General features: G+C 42.3%; 1 protein-coding gene across 4 annotated transcripts in view; it reads right to left on the bottom strand.

Annotated features, from left to right (window-relative positions):
• Positions 1-4112: 4112 nt before the first annotated feature.
• The window catches only part of ncor2 (nuclear receptor corepressor 2), a 91811-nt gene continuing 75361 nt past the window's right edge, over positions 4113-20562 (bottom strand). For 2 of the 4 annotated variants that reach the window (XM_082555934.1, XM_082555936.1), the window contains exons 28-46: positions 18785-18935; positions 18499-18648; positions 18308-18400; positions 17929-18134; positions 17499-17835; positions 17128-17319; positions 16729-16977; positions 15940-16074; positions 15558-15842; positions 15286-15466; positions 14779-15161; positions 12798-12916; positions 12417-12586; positions 12149-12283; positions 11132-11277; positions 10976-11029; positions 8139-8327; positions 7225-7404; positions 4113-7134 (exon numbers count right to left, since the gene is read on the bottom strand). In XM_082555934.1, coding sequence (XP_082412060.1) covers positions 6932-7134; positions 7225-7404; positions 8139-8327; positions 10976-11029; positions 11132-11277; positions 12149-12283; positions 12417-12586; positions 12798-12916; positions 14779-15161; positions 15286-15466; positions 15558-15842; positions 15940-16074; positions 16729-16977; positions 17128-17319; positions 17499-17835; positions 17929-18134; positions 18308-18400; positions 18499-18648; positions 18785-18935 — 3558 coding nt within the window. In that variant the 3' untranslated portion in view covers positions 4113-6931. The remainder of the gene's footprint in view (positions 7135-7224; positions 7405-8138; positions 8328-10975; positions 11030-11131; positions 11278-12148; positions 12284-12416; positions 12587-12797; positions 12917-14778; positions 15162-15285; positions 15467-15557; positions 15843-15939; positions 16075-16728; positions 16978-17127; positions 17320-17498; positions 17836-17928; positions 18135-18307; positions 18401-18498; positions 18649-18784; positions 18936-20562) is intronic. The other 2 variants (XM_082555935.1, XM_082555937.1) reach the window with 1 other exon arrangement.

The raw sequence follows: 20562 nt of genomic DNA, 5'->3' as shown, positions 1-20562 counted from the left end.
AATACAGTTTTTCCTCTATTTGTTTCTAGCAGGGTTTTAATAGTTTTGCAATTTTCATTAGTTTTTATTTTTATTTAGTTTTGACTTCAGATTTTCAATTTTATATCAGTTTTAATTAGTTTTTACCAATTGTTTGCTAGTTTAGTTTTTATTTTTTTGAAAATCCTTAGTTTCAGTTTAGTTTTGATTAGTTTCAGTTATAGTTTTAGTTGTGTTTGCAATAATTAAGTGCAACAAAATCCCAGTTTCGTCATATCAGTCATGCTCTTCTGCTTATCCTTGGGTATGTTGCTATTCCAGCTACCACACCCTGCACCCTGGACAGGTCGCCTGTCTGTCGCAGGGCTAACACGCAGAGACAGACAACTCACATTCCCACCTATGGGTTCTTTAAATAAATAAATAAATAAATAAATAAAGGCAGATGAACAACCATTGATACCAGGCAACTATAAAATGTATATCTTGGCCCCAATGAGACTATTAACTCTTGCAGCACCGGGTGTTCGTAATTTTGGTTCAAGTGAATTGATAAACTTTTTGAAGGCAATTGACTCACACAGTTATGTAGATGTCCCCGTCCTGTTGTCTCGGGATGCATCACGCTGCCTTGCCTGGGGTTAGCTTCTGTTTTCTGGGGATGAGGGTTGAGTGTGCTCCCTTACCTTCTCAAGGTAAGCTAGGTTAGCCTTCTTGTGTGAGCTTTTCAAGAGCACTTTAAGGTTTGTGGGATTTTTTTCCCCTTTAGAAATGTCCCTCATAATTTGTCTCTTTCCACTACAAGACACTTGCTTTATCCAAAACACAGTCATATTCAAAGTAATCCCAAATTGGACTCTGGCGCTTTCTCTCGACTTTTCCTGACATGATTCTGCGCGTGGACAGAGCAGCAACACAGACGACTCGACTAACGTACTGCCACCTGCTGGCATAATGAGACACAGCAAGACAAAAATCTGGAAACTAAACTTCATTTTCTCCCTTGACTATTGTATGACACGCACACATCTACGAAAACTAAACACATTTTTGCTATAAATTCAGTTAATTTTAGTTTTGTGAACACTCATTACAGTTTTCCTTTTTTATTTTTATTTCCGTTAACGAAAATGTTTTTTCACTTCTAGTTTTCGTTATTTCGTTAGTTTTCGTTAACGATAATAACCTTGGTTTCTAGTGTGTGTTCTACTTTTGTAGACATCAATAGTTGTGGAAATGTCTGCTTCCTCTTGAATACAATGTAATTATTATCAGCTGGCTTCATGGTGCTTACAACCTTTTAGTGTCAGCTTCCTGTAGGAACTACTTTATAGCTGCATCTCAGTAAAAGAAAAACTATCATTGTGACTAGAGGCTTGTTGTAGTGAGAGCATGCCCCACCATATCTGAGCCATTTTGGACGGCTGACAAAATAGGAAAACCACAAGCAGGTAAATATTAGGGGTGCAACGATACACAAAATTCACGGTTCGGTTCGGTTCGATACTTTGGTGTCACGGTTCGATATTTTTTCGATACAAAAAAATGTTCATGCCTTTTTAATTTGTCATTTATTAAAATTATAAATATATATTTTAACTCAAAAGTACAGTTTTTAAATTTAACCCTAACCCTTGTGCGCGTTTTTTATTTTGACAGCGAATGCGCACCTGCGGACCACTTATGTGCAGCCCTGGTTATTTAGCTCGTCATATTGCAGCCACAGAAATTCTTTTGTCCATGAAACCATAAAGCTGCACTTTCTTTTTGCCTTATAGTCTCATTTGTCATAACTTCTCCGTTTTGTGGTAAGCTTTTCTTTGGCTGTCACTTCTTCACCCCGACCCGTCTTATTTGGCTCAGCAGAACTAAAATATATATACTGCTACTTTTACACACGCACTCACATAAGCTCAGCGATTCTCTGTGTGATCAACCTCTCACATGTTTAAGCTTGCTGCGGGAGATTTCACTTGTCATGTTTGCATAGTAAGCTAACGATTAATAAGACGATGTCAGAGGAATTGGTGCACAAATTATCATCACTCACAGATCAGTGCTGTCATTGCAAAGTGAAAGCAAAAAAACAAGCGCAAATTCAAACGCGATTTCAATATGTCACATATTGACAGTGGCTCACCGATGCCAATGACATAATTACCCAGCTACATTTCTGAAAGAATGCAAAAGCATTGACATATATTTTTCCTACAATAGCCCGACGGGCAGGGCAGAGAGATTTTCATAGCCCGACTGGAAAGATCGCTAGCTCCGGGACGTCGGGCTAGCGATTTTGCAAGCCCTGTATCTGATTGAGGAATCACTCATCTTTGGAAAAGAGAGTTTATTACAGAGAAATGTCTCTTTCCAAAATAAAAGCTATACTATCCGCTTCTTCTGGGCTATATTCTCAGCAGCATAAGGAGAATCACGTGCTAACAGCTGTCTAAATGACTCGGCTAAAGTTAGTAGCATGCTTGTTGTTTTTGTCTTTGCACTAGGATGATGTCGGCGTAAATGTGCAGTCATATTCGTTGTGTTCCCACTAGTGCTTTCAGGTTAATCTCGTTGAAATGACCTTAACGCCACAACACGGCAAATCTCCGTTAACAGCTACCGCCGATCGCCCCGTGCATGGGGCTAGACGGCCAACACGTTAACGAGCTAACTGCGCTAACACACTAGTTCACACCCATGTAATTAAGCATTGCATGGCACATCCAACATACTGTTTTACTTTAGTCCATGACTCGCTTACCTTCAGGGTCATACGTCACATGAAAACCAAAATAATTCCAAACGCCAGATCTGAATGAGGGTGGGGGAGGTCCATCTTGCAAGGAGAGCTTAACTTCTGTCTTGCTAGCTTGCCCTGCGCTCTTCCTCCTGACTATGCTGTCTGTGTTGAGCGCTCAGTGGATCTGCGCTCGACAGTGCAGCCTAGGCGGAGTAGTCGAACGCAGATTCACTGAGCGCTCAACACAGACAGCATCGTCAGAAGGAAAGTTGATAAAATAAATTACAAATGTTGTATTGTTCGATACATATGCGTACCGAACCGAAAGCACTGTATCGAACGGTTCAATATCGATACGAATATCGTTGCACCCCTAGTAAATATACTCTCACTTTATTGTGAAACTTCAAACTTCACCTCAAATTTGATTTGTTATCAATTTTAAGTCCCCCAATGAGGTGCTGGAAACATTCCTCAGAGATTTAGTTCATTTTGACGTGACGGCATCACACAGTTGGAGATTTGTCGGCTGCACATCCACGATGAGAATCCCCTGCCCCACCCACATCCCAAAGGTGGGTTGAAATCTAATTGGAGAGGCCATTTCAGTAAAGTGAGCTTGTTCTCACATTCAAGAAACCAGTTTGAGATGATGCGAGCTTTGACAAAAGAAGATGTGCACACTGTGGTCATAAAGGGATGGGAACAGCCAGCAATGCTCAGGATGGCTGTGCTGTGTGGTGTAAAAGAAGTGATTTATCGCATCTTAACACCACCAGCAGCAGCACCAGCCTGAGCTGCAGATGCAAGGCAGAACGGATCCAGCCTTCAGAGATGCTCTTCTGCATACATTCTGGGTCTAACAGTGGTTATCGGAGTTACCGGTGCCTTCCTATCAGCTCAAAGCAGTCTGCCAGTTCTAACCTCAGACACCAACGATGCATTTGTGACCACAGTCTCTTCTGTCAGTCCTAATAATTATATAGCAGATTGAACTGGAACTGTGCTGCTGATGCTTACCGACTCTCAAATCTTATATATCATATGATTACAAAGTGAAATTGCATTCTACTGGTCGGTTGATTTTAGGTTTTATCAGGGGTTTGTTGAATTCGGCAAAATCTCCGCAGAGCACATGAAGCAGCTTTACTTTGTAGCTGCAAACTTAAATTTAAAATGCAGCTCGACCCATTTTCTTCAATTCTTCTGTTTAAGAAAGAAGAAGAAAAAAAAAACCTCACAACAAGACATTCAACATGCAACTGAAATATTTGCTTGTACCGCCCCCTGCTGTAAATCAACCGCCATTACTTTAGGCTCCAGTAATAAGTACAAATGGAAAATGGCAGCCCCTCAATCAAAGCCCCTGCCAATAAATAACAAGACTGAGACCATGAATGGCAATAAGCTTTTTATTTAAACATTAAGGCAGTGTCTCTTTTGTTTTTCATTTTTACACTGCTATCCACAAAGCTTGCTGGTGGGCATGTAGAATTTAACCATGTGAATATGTCTTCTTTCTTTTCTTGTAATACCAACCTTGAAGCAAGCCACATAAATATTTACATCTCTTCAGTTGTATATACAATCCTTGCTATTATACAGTGGGTTATAATAAAAAAAAAAAAATGCACAAAATGGTTGAACAATGTGTTGTTTGTCAATCCCCCACCCCTCCCTATCCCACCCCCCCCACTGGACAGTCCAGGGAACACCATCAGCAATCACCTTTGTCCTTTTAGGTTTGAATGATTAATCTGGTTTCCAAATGAAACAGGCGTGCACTGAACAAACAGTGAGAACAAAAAACAAACTGGATACATGTTAAAATTAATTTTTAGTATACTTAAAAAAAACAAAAAAACATATTAGTCAGGGAACAGCTGGATATGGCTTAGTCTGTTTAGCGTCACATTCTTAAATTTCATCAGTGGATAAGTGATATACACGCAGAAACTGTTTCTGCCGTGCCTGATCAAATAAACCATCCATCAGTCTTGACAGAAAAAAAACTTTAAAATAAAAACTAAAAGAAAGAAAAGAAAGAGACCTCAAACACAGCTGAGATGAGCTTTTTGCAGGTAAGGCCAGCTAGATGCTTCACCGTCAACAAGGTAGGATGAAGGAGGGAGAGGAGGTAGTCCTATAACAGTCATGTTTGTGTTGCGAGTATCACGAGCTTACTGCCGCTGCTTCCCAGTCCCAGGCAGGGAAGGAAAAACAGAAGCTTTTCACATCAATTTACAGAGTTAGGGTGACCTTTAAAACGCTGCACGAAAATGTGCTAAAATTGTGAGAAATCGTCGTGTAAAAACTACCAGGATGCTTCTGAACGCCTCGCCCCTCCACCTCCTCTGACTCGTACAAACTCAGGAGCTGCAATGAAGTACACTTGAATTAATTTGTCATAGGTCTGTTGTTTAAGAAAGCGTCTGATGCAGGCCCAGGTAAGCAGTCGTTTGACACAGTTTTGTCTTGTTTAGTGTACAAATCGAATGAGTGAAACATTTAAAAGCTAAGGCAGTGATGGATTGGGAAGGGAGGAAAAAAAGATGTTTCATTTGTTTATTTTTTTGTTTGTTTCTTGTTTTACATTTCCCTGTGTGGACAGTATAAATCCCGGCATGTGGGGGCTAAAAAGAAAAATTGTGCGTCACTTGAGTACTGTATATTGTAAAATAAATGGCACTTAACACTAAGAATATCTCATAACTGTACAAAATCTGCCTGGATGAGGAGTCGAGTCTCAGTGCCTCTTCTGGGCAGCAAAAGGTCAGAGGTCAGATCGGGATTCTAGCAGGCCAGAGGAACCCGACACTGCCATGGACCAAGAGTCATAGAAGGATGGCTTCTTTTTTAATTCTTTAAAGTCACCTTTTTTAATGCAAGGAAACTCGAGTGATGCTGTGGAATTCGCCTTTAAGCAGCTTTAAGTTTGGTCTGCAAACTGGCTCGAAGCGGCTTAAGTCATCGATCACCGAAATGTGATTGTCGCTTTGAGTGCGGGCGAGCTACACAATAGAGGTGGCAAGACCAAAGAACAAAATGAGCAGATGTTGAAGGAGACCTCCACAGTGGGATTTTCTACGCAGTTCTTGTGTCCATTATTTTTTCCCACCTGACACAGGAAACAATTTCTTAAATGCCATTGTGAACAGATTGACAACTAAGTGCTTAATATCCAAAAAACCGTTTCAACAAACACAGACATGGTTAATATATATAAAAAAAATAAAATAAAAAAAAACAGTGAGAGTGTCACTTGTCTCAGTGCCATCCATCTGGCAAATCATCTCTCCGCACATGGATTCCTGAAGTCAAACTAGGGCTTTGCCTTTTCTCCAGGGCCCTCCCCACTATGTGACGACATCAGCAACGAACAGCATGTTTACCCTGTAAACCAATGATATGACCCACCCACATAACAATCTCTGCCTGCCCCCCCCCCCCCCCCGCAAAAAAGATACATCCTTACAACAAAATGACACCATCAAAAGTTCACCATCAAAATGTACTAAAGGTCTCAGCTCACCAAACACAGGACTGGACTGACAGAATTTAAAGTAAAAAAAAAAAACAAAACCAACAAAAAAGAAAAAAACCCAAGGAAAAAACAAACACGTCGATTCTCCTCCTGTCCACCCTCGCATGTGTTCTTGTAGTGGTAGCAGTGCTCAAGCCACGTACACCTGGAGTTCACCATGAAGAAATACGAGAGGGTCATCCGTGTGCATGCCGCTGCTCTCAGGTCAAATCATCTGTCACTAGAGCAGCAGTCATCGGCCTCCTGACCGGACCAACGACACAATCTCAGTCCCCTCCACACAAGTGTAAAAACATTAGACCAGGATACCCGCAAAGGGTGGAGGTCCATGTGTGTATATCGATAAGGCCAGTGAGGAAAAGTAGTAAATTAAGAAGAAAAAAGAAAAAAAAAGAAAAAGTGATTTGTCCTTTGGAGCAGTCCTGGAGTGAATGCATAACATGTAAGCGCAAACATACATACACGTGCGTGCACACATGCATGCACGGGGGGTGCAGCAGTGCTCCACTTCGTCGCTGTTTGGCATATCAGGTGCATGAGAGGACGCCGCGATCCATTCTCGATGACTGATGGAGGAAATACGTGTTGGAATGGTGTGGGAAGGTCTGCGGATGCCGTGTTTGTGGAGGTGAGTGACCGTACGCAGGTCCTGTTTAATCTGCCGTTTCCAGTCACTCGCTGTCGGACAGGGTCTCGTATTGAGACACAAGCAGAGGTTTGTGCTCCTCCTCCCCCCAGGAGGGGCGACCCTGTCCGGGTCCGGACCCTGGTCCCTGGCTCCCTTGTTGGCCAGAGGAGGGTGAATGAGCAGGCATCGGTCCGCTGGGGTAACGCATGATCAGCGGGTTGCATGGAAACGGAGTTGGTGTTGAACCTGCAGAGAGCAAAACCAAAGAGTTGTTAGCAAGTGTTCACACTGCACCTACAGGATCTCATATGAAATCAGTGTCACAAAGGTTTATACCTGCAGACAAAGGCCGGTCCTCCCAGACACGGTTGGTGAGCGGGGTTCGCCTGTTGCAGTCTCCCTCTGAGTGGACCGAGGACACTGAGGAAGGTCTCTCACCTCCTGAAAGCCCTGGTCCTGGAGACTTTGCCTTGCGCCCATTAGAGCGTCCACTACCCTTCGAGGACTTTGTGCCTCCTGCAAACAAAGGAGATCAAGCGCCGATCTGAGTCTACAGTATACTCCGTTTAAAGATGCTTATTCTGAGCCACCTTTGGCCACATAAACTATAGCTTCCAACATTAATGTTTACGTGTATGGTTCTGTTTGTCACAGCAACACATCAGTAACGCCTAACGTACTCAGGAGCAGGTTTAATCAATGTAAACAAGATTACAGACAGAGCTAAACCGTGTCATTTCAGGAAAATTACCAAGCACCGCTGCTCTATTCTTGGGTTGCAATCAGTGTATTGATAATGACAAGAGCATCGACATGTGTGATGTGTATGCTGAATCAGCCAGTTGATTTCGTAACTTTTAGGCAACAAACAGAGAACTCCATAGTGCTTCCTTTATGACTTAAAACTTGCTTTAACCCAAAAATACACTTCGGTACGGTTGCACAACAGATCATATAATTCAGCTAACTGATAATATTTATTACTATAGATGAGAAGCATGTTAGACCAATTGTTAAAATGGAGACATCTGTTTAAGTAGAAACACCACTCCATAAATAGAAATGCTGGCCACAGAGATTTCCATATATATGCCAAACATTAGGTAACATGATACAAGGACAGTGCAAGGTGCCATTGATCAGATGGCACGGATGCAAATTCTATAAAAATATAGTGTAGGTGTAAAATTTGAACCTTTGGATTCAAATCCAAACCAGATAACGTATGAAGGTTTCTTAAGTGTTGGCACCTTGTGACAAAGAGTCTTCAACTCGCCCCTCTGCAGACAAACCGGAGCTCAGCGGGGTAGCAGCGTTGGATGGAGAGCGCTCCTCAGATTGATCATAATTGCCCATCAAAGCCTTTCTTATAATGGCCTCCAGGCCTATTGAGTTTCCAGGCGTTTCTGGGGCTGGGTTTTGGCGGATGTTTACAGGTACTGTGAAAGAAGAGATCATTATAAAGGTTAATAGTTGGCCGAAAATCACAACAGTGAGATGCAAAATGGTCAGAAAAGTAAAAAAATATGTAAAAACGCTGTTAGGGAGGACGAAGAGCATCAGCAGTGAATAGAGTAAGATATCAAAAAATACAGGATTTCTACTTGTTGGTATACACCAGCCTGAGTGTTTCACACTTGTACTTAAATTCAGTTACAGATGTAGCGTTGAGTGAATAAATAAAAATTAAAAAAAATGGTTGAGCTGCAGCCTCTTCTCCGCGCGCACACACACACACACACACACACACACACACAAAGAGACAGCACATCAGCAGAGGCAGTGAAACCAGGTTAAGTTAAAAATAAATGTTCTGGCAACAAGAACCTTCGTTACTGAAAGAGCAATCAAAGCCTTGGTGTAGGCCACTATGCAAAACACCTGTTAAATTTAAAACCACTGAGCAGCTTCAGTTCACACTTGTTAGCACCTGTATTAGAGCGCAGAGGACTGTGGAGAAACCAGAAAACTCCACTCAGCGTTTACTAAAGCCAATTTCAAACTCTGTCCTGGTTTTAGATTTCTAATGGACTTACTAAAACTTGTTCTTTATCTTCAAGATTAAAAGACAAAAAAAACCCTAAAAATGTATTTAGGAAATGGCAGGAGATGCACTGTTTGGAACCAAACTGACTCAGAGAACAAAATTAGTGCAAAAAATTACTCCAGAATCAAAGCATCCTTTTAAATTCGTGATAGATTTGCAAAATCTAGAAGACTGGCTGAGAGAGCAAGGAATGCACATAGAGTATAAGCGCAGATTTCAAGCATGTGTTCCTCTTCAGTAACAGCACGGCAATTTAGATCAGAGATCGACAGCCGAAGAAATATTTGCCCTGATATAAAAGCGTGCTCTTCTGTCACAACCTGACAGGTAATGTTTGGAGTTCAGCAAAATCTGAATATCCTATGACTGATTACTAGAGAGGAGTATATATACATGAAGGTGTGCTGACTAAAGGTTTTCTTTATGCACTGAATTCTGTAGAAATATGACAAAACCTGAACTCTGTTACTGCTAAAAGTACCTTTGCTGCCTGTAATACATCTCTGTCATGTATACTTCTTGTATCAGGTAATGTTTTCCTCCTAACAGCTCACTTCAAGCTTGGCTCAGTTACATTAAGATACCAGCCTTTTTACACAGCAGAAATGTGTGAGGATCAGGTCTAAACGTTCTGCAGGACCGAGCCAAAGCAAAGGCAACACACTCTTGAACAATCCACCTGTGCCTACAATACTGCCAACATCTCCCACTTGCATTCCAAATAAATTAGCACTCCTAGTGTCATATATCACAGCTATGTCAGGCACAAACTAAGACATGCTTTCCTCCCCTGGCATTAAAGATTGATGCAGTAAAGTGTTTTCTGTGGTTAGTTTAAATCATCTCCTTCCTAAATATTGTGCTCTGAAAGGGAAACTACGGCAAATACATATTCATTCAGTCCACTACTGTTTCAGTTGCAAACTGCAGCTATGGCAAAAACAAGCAAACAAAAAAAACCCTCAGGATTTTTTTTGTTTGTTTTGTTAAACACTTTCAGAAACAGTAAACAGAGTCATAATTGTCAGCCCAGTTATATGAAAACTATGTGTTTAAATTCAAGTTAAGCAACAGAGGAATTCACAGGCTAGCATAAAACTGCAGAAGATGATCGTCTCACAGAGATATGGAGCCCACCACCACCCACAATGCTCTCAGACATGTGCCCATTCCAACCACACCCATCTTTGACTGATTCTAGCGGTGCATTAAACTGCACGTCTTCAAACTTTCGTGGCTGCCTCTTGCACGGTTGTGATGTGCCAAAGTACACAAAACTGACTTTGCGTAACAGTACAAGTCTCCAAGAGCACAGTTTGCTGATACAGTCTTAAGTACTGTGGTTGGTAATTAGCCAAAGCTAGCATTCAAATCAGAGCTTTGTGTCTGCACACAGAAATGGATTGTTAGCTAACGCTTCCTCACCGATGGTGAGACTGTAGGAGGAATTTAAACTGTAAAGGTAACATGTATAGATGCTCTCATACATTTTCTCATATCTAACAAGTAGGAGACCAAGTCAAGCCTACACTGCACCTGCAGCACACTTGAGCAGAACTTGAAAACATGCAGCTAGCACTGTTCCCCAGTGAGCAGCTGATAGCTGTGATCCATGACAGATTAAAGTCTGCCAAGGTGGTGGACATCAATCTTCTTAAACCTAAATCAAATGTGGTGTAGTTGTGTAAGTACAAAGACCGGTTTTTCAAACAAAACAGAGCTAAAATGAAATTTCTGCACTTGGTCAACAATATCAACATGACTGATTTCTTTCTACATTTATTTTACTTCACACTCATGTAGCATCTGCCTCTTGCAGACCCTGTATTAACCACACAAAGGAAGATCAAGCGCAAGTTGCATTTTGAATGTTTGACTTTATGAAAATGCAAAGTTATTTTTGTTTGTTGATGATGCCAGTTATGCAATTCTTAGGTAAAGCTGCCGATCCATTATTATCAAGAAGGCACGGGTATCTCGGCCTAAACGTTCGCTCATTGTTCTGCTGTTTATTAATAGCAATGTGGCTTAAATGATTACCTGCAGTTGTAGATGCTGGCATATTGAAGATTTCTGTTCCAGGCTGACCAGCATCTGAAAGTGTAAACAGGGTTTCTTATTTACGCTCCATTTAAATTAGAATAACATTGTTTACTACTGAGCACTCGGTAAGACCAGTCCTGATGTCAGACTTACTGAAATCAGTTTCACTTCCCACTACTGAAATCATCTTCTTGATGATTTCCTGTTTTTTTGATTTCACAATAGCCGAGTTGCTCTCAGTCAGTTTGCTGAAGAAGGCAGGAGGCTGGGAGGCATTTGGAGGAGAGTGGGAACCCATCCTGTAGAAGAGAAAGTACTATGATGTCAACATGCACACAGACACAAACTAACCCGACTCCTGTGACAAGACAATTTAATAAGCACACATGTAAATATAAGGGCTTCATCATTTTAAAATTGCAAAAAACTTCCAAAACAACAACAACAACAAAAAAAACACTCATTTATCCAACCATCTACTGGTGTGCACTGCTGTGACGACAAGCCCACATTTTTTGTACTCAGCTGTGGTACCTGCCTTCTATACTGAGAATTTCCTAAACAGTTAAGGTGCTACATTCAAGGCATCAGGTCATGCCACCTTATCAAGGAGCAGATGCTCTTTATTGACGTTAAAGCTCCTCCTTTCTCCTACCTCAGAGATGAAACACAGCACAATCAGTTGTTAATAAATGCTGAAACCTGGCAATCACAATTTATGGCCCAGAGGATTACGTGACAATCATGCCACCCACTTCGGTTGTAAAAACTTTTTCAGTGCAACAAGGCTGCCAAACAGATACGCAATCATTAACGTTTCCTATTTCTCTGACTGAAGAAAATAAAAAGTAGGTTTATTAACCCAGAAGCAACTCTGTTATCTGGAGCAGAAACTCCGGAAACCACAATCCAATGTCAGAGTCTGTCACTGTCCTTTAAACATGACTAAACTACACATACACATGTGACAGGTACAGTATATATGCAAGCACAAAACAGTGGGCTACTATTTCATGACCAGGACCTAAATTTTGACATTGTGTTACAGAATTTGCTCAGTGAAATAATCTAATTAGTGGTGCTAAATGTAAATAAACTGTGCTCATAATGGACTTTTTGGAGCGGACTCTTGATTTTCATGCTGCTGCTCCAACCCAAATCCAAACTTACCCTTGCTCTCCCTGCTCGCTGGGGTAGGAGGCTCCTCTCTGGACTTCAGGTTCAGAGTTGGCTCCAGCAGGAGACACCGGTTCGATGCCGTCAATAGAAACACTGACAGGTGATGTTTTAGGCTGAGGTGGAGATCTGGAAAACAGCATGAATATCATAACTTTGATTATCCATTACATATATTCTATGACATAAAAATCTTTTTATCACTTATTTAAGATAAGACAAAAGGTTAGATGCACTAATTGCACCCAACAGAGATTCCTACCGGTCTCTGTTGCGTTCTCCACCAGGTCCCTCGGCATAGCGGGTCCCCTGAGCAGACTCCTGTGAAGTGGGAGGGGGCTGGGAGGCACTGGGTGGACGGGTCAAGTCCAGGACAGGAGAACCGTGGTAGCTTTGCTGCTGGCTCTGCCTGTAGTCTTTAGTTATCACCTCCTGTTTGGGTGAAGATTATCAACATCAGACATTACACAACACTGTCTGAGATAAACTCTATCAGGAGACCCGTGTGTAAGGGTTTTATTTTACTCTAAAGAAAACTAAACAGATTCGACATGCATGCATTTGCTTTAATACAAACGCCAACTTCTTTTATAAAGCACTTCTAATTATTAGATTATTTTATGCAGTAGTTGAGAGGGCTTACGCTGATGTGCTGTGCCAGAGTGACCACCCTTTGGCTGCCTTTGACACAAGGGGACTGGGGCTGCTGGCCTGGAGACAGTCTCTCTTCAGATGGAGAACGGTAAAGACCGTGTGTCATAGCTAAGAGTCGAATCCAGAAAACACACACACACTTTAAAAATTAGTTTGGATTTTCAGGTTAAGGTGACATAATTCCAAACCTTTGGAATGTCCTAAAGAAAACAAGCATTTTTTTTCCTGAGATGTCTCTACACTCATCCAGACTTTTGTAGGCTCAAGGTGCAAGCTTTGGAAAAAATAAAAGAAGAAGAAGAAAAAGAAAATATATCTAAATATGAGTAAGTGTGAAGAGGTCTCAAGATATTTTCAGTGCACACTTTGCATACAGCCTTGGCAAACTCATCTTTGACCAGAAATGGTGCTAAAATTGACAGGTTTTGCATCAGTAACTGAAATGAAGAAGTTCAAAAAGACACTTTTACATCCTCCTTTATATCACTTGAGGGACTTAAAAAGTGTGTACTGCATGTTATGAATAGAAATAGGCTATTACTATCATACTAGAGTACAAAACCTAACTCCAGAAACTCCATTCAGTCGAGGGTCTAAAACATTCTCCCTGTAAGCTCTCGAGAGCACTACAGCACATGGATTTCAAGACTTTGTGTCCTTTGTGTGTCATATCTCGCTACGTGTTTTTCTTACACAACTCTTACACTACATTATTCATTTCAGAGGATGATGTAAGTTGAAAGAGGGGACCAGGATTGACTCTGTGAATCCCAGAGAGGGAATGAGTGATCCTGTGGGGACAGCAAGCTCTGCCTTTTGTTGTTAGCTAGAAAATACATGAGAGACTGGGTTCATTTCAGCAGCAGCTTTATAAGCACCTGTATTTCTCTCTGTGGATCCATCTACTGTTTTGTGAACAACATCATCCTGGTGTTGTCATCTAGCTCAACCATCTCATCAGCTTTGACAAGCATGCTTCTCGAGTACATTAGCTCGCAACATCCAAAAAAAAGAAAACCTAAATAAATCAGCATAGATTACAGTGAGCAGTAAAACAGGAACATGCACAGATTTGGAAGGCCAGAAGCTGTAGTACCCCCTCCCCCTGATTCGCTGAAAGTGTCTCCAGTCTTTGCCGTGTTACTTCCCCTTCCCACCTGCCTTCTCTGCAACACTGGTGCACTCTGGGACCCCAGGGAGTGAGTTTGGTGGATGGTAATGCTTTTCCTGTTTAATGAAACTATCAGACCAATTTTCTATTTCAATGTTCTTTTTCATCTGAGTTACATATGTTTGAATTACAGCAGTCTTACTGAACAGAGGGTATAAAAATACTACTCTGATGATCTAACTGTCTGTGGTGAAATATTTTCTTAATGTAAGCAGCCGAATGACAGGGAGGAGGGTGCCACATGTTAAATTCAAGTCACATCCTCTTAGGAAATAAAATGAACATAAGCAGCAAAGGATGCTCAACCTAAATGTCCCACCAGCTTTAGCTACCTTAAAGGACACCTAGGATCTTCTTGGAAAAATCAAGTTTTCACAAAAACACTATCAAAACTCATTCAAGCTCGCCAAATTCTTTTAAAAATTTAATCTAATCAAGTATTGTCCAATTTGGGAAAGCTAGAAGTAAGGCTTTCCAGAGGGCACCCTTGGTGGACTTTAAGTCTATAAAAGGGAGAAACTGGGAAAAAAGGCAAAAAAAAACCAACTACAGCATTGAAACAAAAATGTAAATGAATTCTGCTGATCTGATAATGCCAACCACCACAGCGTGCAATAGGCCACACACTGACGGGGGAGTGGGTCTGGGTGATGAGGGGGGACCCCTGGGATCCAGAGCGTCTTACCATTAGTGGCGCTGCTGGCAACAAGCGAGCCCATCTCTGGCATCCCCGTTTCACAAGAAATTTGACGCATAATAATTGCGTTTATGAAGTTGGCCGCAGTCATGGTGGTCTTACCGAGTGATCGGAGCTCTTGTTCCTGAATGGACATCTGTTTGTTTTGAGTCTTTTCCCTACTAGGTGTACCGCTTTCTCCACGGCCAGGAGGGTTGTCTGACTGCAGAGGCAGTAGGTGCTGGGGACGGCCTGAAGCAGAGGTATAAGACCCGGGGTATAGTCCACCTGGGCTGGGGCTGGACAGCTTGGGGTCAGATTTACTGGATGGGCCATGCTGGTCCTGAAAATGTTTGGGTAGACCTCCCCTGTTTTTGCCTGCATCGCGACTCTGCTCTTTGGGTGCATTTAAATCCATGGCAGTTGGGTAGGCCTCAGAAAGCACACCTGTCCTTTGGAGATGGCTAGGGTAAGCTTGGTAGTGGGATGACCCTGAGGGCATGGACCTAACAAAGCAAACACATTTAAAAAAGCGAATTGTATTTATAAAAACAAACAAACAAACAAACAAAAAGCGCGTACAACTTTTTATCTGTTTATTCAAATTTTCTGTGTTAAAGTTCAGTTTACCGTAACACAGATGAGCCGGAGTGTTCGTTGACAGAAAGACTTTTCCCCCCAGTGTGCAGGACACTTGGCCTCTGCTGGACGTTTTCCTGGGTACGAGGCGACACTGGGGAGTGCTGGTGGCTGTGCGGCTGGGACGCAGGTCTTACGCTGCTGCTGCTGCTTGACAAGCTGTGCTCTGTACCTAAGTAGCAGAAACAGACTCGTATAACTTTGCAAATTCCAAACTAGATTCGTAACTTAAATAAAAATGAAGAACACCATATTCTCCACACCTGGTCGCCAGATGGGGGCATGCTCCACATTTCCAATAGAGCCGCCCTTGTCTCTCTCACGCTCTCGATCCCTCTCTCTCTCCCGGTCCCTTTGCCTTTCGCGGTCCCTCTCGCGCTCCCTTTCCTTTTCCCGATCTCTCTGACGGTCCCGTTCGCGCTCCCTCTCCTTTTCCCGTTCCCGCTCCCTCTCACTTTCACGCTCCCGCTCCCTGTCACGTTCACGGTCTCTTTCACGCTCTAAAGATGAGGCCGTGCCTTGCATTTTGCTCATGTGTGAGGAGCCAACTGCACATGCAAAAAATGGGAGAGAAAGAGAACTTTAGAAATAAAAAGAGTGCAACATATTTATTGTGTGAGTCTGCTTGAGTGAAATTAACTGTACCGGGTGAGATGGGAGAGGTGGTGTAAGGTCTGCCAGGGAAGCCGGTGCTCGTCCCAGGGATGTAAGGGATGCGATCCACTGTCCCTGGAGAGGGAGGGACCAGTATGTGTGATACCTGAGAAAGATCGATGATCCCTAGAGGACAGAGAAGGGTCAGCTGATTACAGGGCATAAAAATAATGAGAGGCTGTCAACAGTCATGCAAATGTTTTATGAGGGAATGTGATATTTATATTTATTAAATCTGAAATGATGGACTATGTGAAATTCTATATTTCTGACAGATAAATGGGAAAGCAGAAGCAAATTACTAAAACATAAACCCTTAATAGATTCTGCTCTAGTGTTCTAAGACAAAGTAATAAATGAGTCAAGATGTGTTCCTTCAATGCGTTATATTGGAAAATAGTCTGACTGGCAGCTCCCTCAATCATCCTACATGACAAATTTTCAGCAACCACTAATGCAGTTCAGTTTTTTTCTATTATATTTATTTGTTTTTGTAGGAAAATCGTGGAAAATGCCATAATAAAGGACAATAAGACTCTCCCACAGAGTGTGATGACAAAATCAAATGCTGCTTTATTACTGTACATCAGCTGACTATAAATAAACTGTCCACCAAATTGATTTAAATAACTCCGAGCATGAACAGCACTAACATTAAATTTTGGCTTGCAGGTGCTTCTATTAATAACAACCACCCTGCTGTTGTTTCATACTCCTATTTGTATTCGTAGTGCAGGTGCAGCACACTTGACTGCACTTTCAGTTAGTGACTGCCCTTACCCCGAGGAGGGTAGGGCAGGGGGACAGCCTGGTCACGTGATGGAATGCCCCTCATGATGTCAGATGAGCGCTGTGCAGCCATGGCAGCAGCTGCGGGCCACTGATGCATCTGCTGAGAAGTGATATAGTCGTTGAGCAGCGTCTGCCGGTTCTCCAGGGCGGCGGTGTCAGGAAAGCCACGGATGATGTAGGGGTAGTGGGGAGAGTATGGAGCGCCGGAAGCAAGGGGCCTATGCAAGTAGTATGCTGCTGTGTATAAACAAGAAGATGATCTATCAGGAAGTCACTCAACTTGGAGTAAAACTCTCATCACATTATCACACAAATGCCTTGCAGATGATTAAACTGTTCTCTAATGAGGATGGGGGCAACATGTACACACTATAATGGACACAGTACCTGAGTCGATTGGGATACTACGACCCATTGCAGCAGGATCAAAAGCTAAGGAAATGTGACGGTACATTTCATGTCCCAGACTCGGAAACAGGGTCTGCTGATCTGGAAGAGTGGAAAGTGGTGATTTGGTGGTAGTCATCTCTCTGGGGGTTGGTGTGGCTTTACGCTCCTGAGTCAGATTCTTACTGGAAACTGGTGGGGGAAATAAAAAACAAAAAAAATTAATAGGAAACAGAATAATTTTTAGTACAGAACAACTCTTTTACATGCCTGTCACACATATACACGATTTATGCATTTTCATATACTTCTTGATTCTTTTTTCGTTTAAATTACAAACTCTCAATCATTTTAGCATGTGATATACTTACCCTCATGCTGCCTTTGACCTGCCTCCCTGGACAGTGGGGAGCTACGATGTGAGGATCCAGGGTAAGGTGTCCTTAAGGCTCCTTTATCATCGTAGCCCACTGGGCTGTGATGGGCTTTGCCACCCTGCTCTGACCCCAGCGTCAGTGGAGAAGAGCGCGATATGGGACTAGCTGTACTGACCACTGCACTGGGGCGCCCTTTAGGTGCGTCTTCATATCGGCTTCTCTCAGTACGCATCTCCAGGTGTGACTGTGTACCGTGGTAGGGACTGCCCATGATGGAGCGGACATCATGACGTTTCCCTGAACTAGCCACCTCCTGCTTCATGGACGATCCCTTCAGAGACCACAATGGGAATTAACTCAGTTAGCAAGCATGAAGTGTTTGATTGTCTCTACACGTGTCATTAGCATTATCTTTAGTGTGTACCTGTACAATGATGCCCTCCTTTCCAGGCTGTCGGAGCTCTTCCCTGGGAATGAGGTGGATAGAGCGCCCAGCCTCCTTCACTATGGTCTCTCGGCCTTTCATAGAATCAGACAAAGAGCCAGGCCCACGAGGTGGGGGGCTCTCTCTTTTCATCTGTTTAGGTTCCCTCCTCATGTAGGTATCCTGATCTAGATGACGAGGTATACCTGAAATTTTAATATATGACTATTATTGATCTTCAAACAAGAGCAGGAAGCCTAGTGTTCTCATTTCTTTTCATAATTTAGCCATACGTGAGCCAAAGGATAAAGAAACATGAGCGACAGACACAAAGGTTTTATAAGCTTAGCTGAATAATCTGGGGTTCGAGATCTGCTACCTTGTGAGATGGAACCACGGATGTGATGAGAGTCCTTGTAAGAGGCATGGTGGGGACTGTCACTATCATGAGGCATGGCTCGTCCAATCAGTCCTGAGGTGGAGGGACCAAGGAGGGAATGGTAAGGTGTAAGACTATGGTGAGTTATTTCATAAACAATCAAAGTCAAACCTCTATATGTCATCTGTTACCTTCACAGTTGGCAGCAGACAACGATTCCCTCATAGGCAGTCCCCTCGAGATGCCTCCTTCCATTACATCATAAGGACGCTTGAGGCCCAGGATTTCCCCAGACTGCCCTCCACCTCGGCCCTCATCTTTAGGAGTCTGGGATGCTGAGCCTATAAATGACAAAGATCTCAGTAAATATACTGACAGTATTTCTTAAGGTATGTGCAATTTGAATCAATATTATTTCTAAGATTAACTAAAAGCAACACAGCAAAAAGTAGGACAATACGGCCAAGTGCTACTTACGATCATATGTAAGAATGTGCCCACTAATGCCCTCATAGAGCACATGTCCTTTAGACAGGGCCTCATCGCGCTCCCTCTCAACTCGGCTGGCACTGTCCTCAGTCATTAGTCGCGCTATGGTTCCCTTATAAAGCGAATCAGCCGGCGTCCCCTGTGGAAAACAAAAAGAAGAAATGAGACCTGTACTTTGTACCATCAGTGTGTTGTAACAGAGAATCAAAAAAAAAAAGAAGTCTGATTAGGATTTTGATATACAAATGACAGTGAAGCCTGACAGCAGACAACCTTGACTACAAGCAGACTTGGTTAACAATCCTCATTTCGGTAAAACTAAACAGTGCCAACGTCATAACAAAAAATGTTACGGAAATGACAAACTTTATATCACGAGTGTTAAACTGTTATTTACAATTACTCCACTAATTAAAAACAACAAGAAAAACAAGTGAACAAACATCTATGGAAATTTAAGCTGACTGTTCTTGAGTCTAATCAGACTCAACTATGTCAAAGAAGGAAAACACTAAGTTAAAAATAAGTACAGCTTGAGGTTAAACATTTCAGAGGAATCATCAAGTGAACCCACTCACACAACTTGAGTCACGTCACTAAAGTGGACATGAAAAGTAGTAGCTTAGGGAACATTGTTACTGTGTTGCTTGCAGCTTTTCCAAGAAGACACTGAGGAAGGACGAGGCCAGACTAGCATGGTTTCTTATTATAGGATCAGATGGCGCTGACTTAAGTTACCCGCACCTACCCTTTAAGAAGAGGCATCAATGCTATATGGATTCGTGCACTGAACAGTAGCCTGCACACTAAAAAGGTATCCCTCTAACAATGGAGATGTTACACTTTCAGCCATCTCTCCTTTTACTAATCCACAACAGCAGATAGAAGCCAGTATGGCAGCTGGATATGATATTACAGTGGGCATATCAATGACTGGTTTTGCCCGCGCCTAGAGTATATAGATAAAGTAAAGAGGGAACAGATGCGGTACATTGTGTACCTGTTGCTAAGGTGACGGGGCCACCCAGAGCTGCAGTTATGTCACAGCACCACGGAAATCCACCAGCCTTATGACCTCTAACCAGCTCTGCTGCTCTCGTTTCCATCAAAAGGACAAAGCTCAGACGCATGAAGGCTGCTAAAATTGACTGTGGCAGGTATAAAGACATAAAGCCTTCAACTTTATGAGCAGAAACCAGTGATGGCATCAAAATGAACCAATGAAGTACTGCTAACAATGCATGGCCCGTCAGTGTATGAGCTGTACATGCTGCTGTCGCTATGAACCTTGACTTAATTTAACAGTGTTAGTTTCAGTTCAGTATTACAAGGGGAAATGGTGAGCTAGGGCTGGGCAATAAAACAATAAAGATAATTATTGCAAAAAAATTCTCCCCTACAGAAATATGAGACATGGTCAATATTAACCTCCTAAGACCCAAACTCTTCCACTACATGCTTTTTTAATTTTTCATTGATATTTGGACATATTGGGGCCCGATGAATGTAAAAAACAAAGAATTACCAGATTTTTTTTTTTTTGCCTTATTTTTGTTTTTAAGAAAAATGAGAGCCACATATGAGCATATTCGTTTAAAATCTTGATAGAACAGTAGCAGTATAATGTCCTCATAAGTGGATAATCAGGCCCTTGTAGAGCAAAATTCAGTATTTTGGTCTAAATAACCCAAAATGTGATGGCCACATATGTGGACACCAGATCCTAGGAGGTTAAAGTCAATAAAAGCCAATTCATGTTTTGAGAT

The sequence above is a fragment of the Aulonocara stuartgranti genome, assembly GCF_965226115.1.
Source record: "Aulonocara stuartgranti genome assembly, chromosome: 12".
In the NCBI taxonomy this organism is placed as follows: Eukaryota; Metazoa; Chordata; class Actinopteri; order Cichliformes; family Cichlidae; genus Aulonocara; species Aulonocara stuartgranti.
Note: the sequence above shows the minus strand (reverse complement) of the source record. Positions and strands in the feature narration are given on the sequence as shown.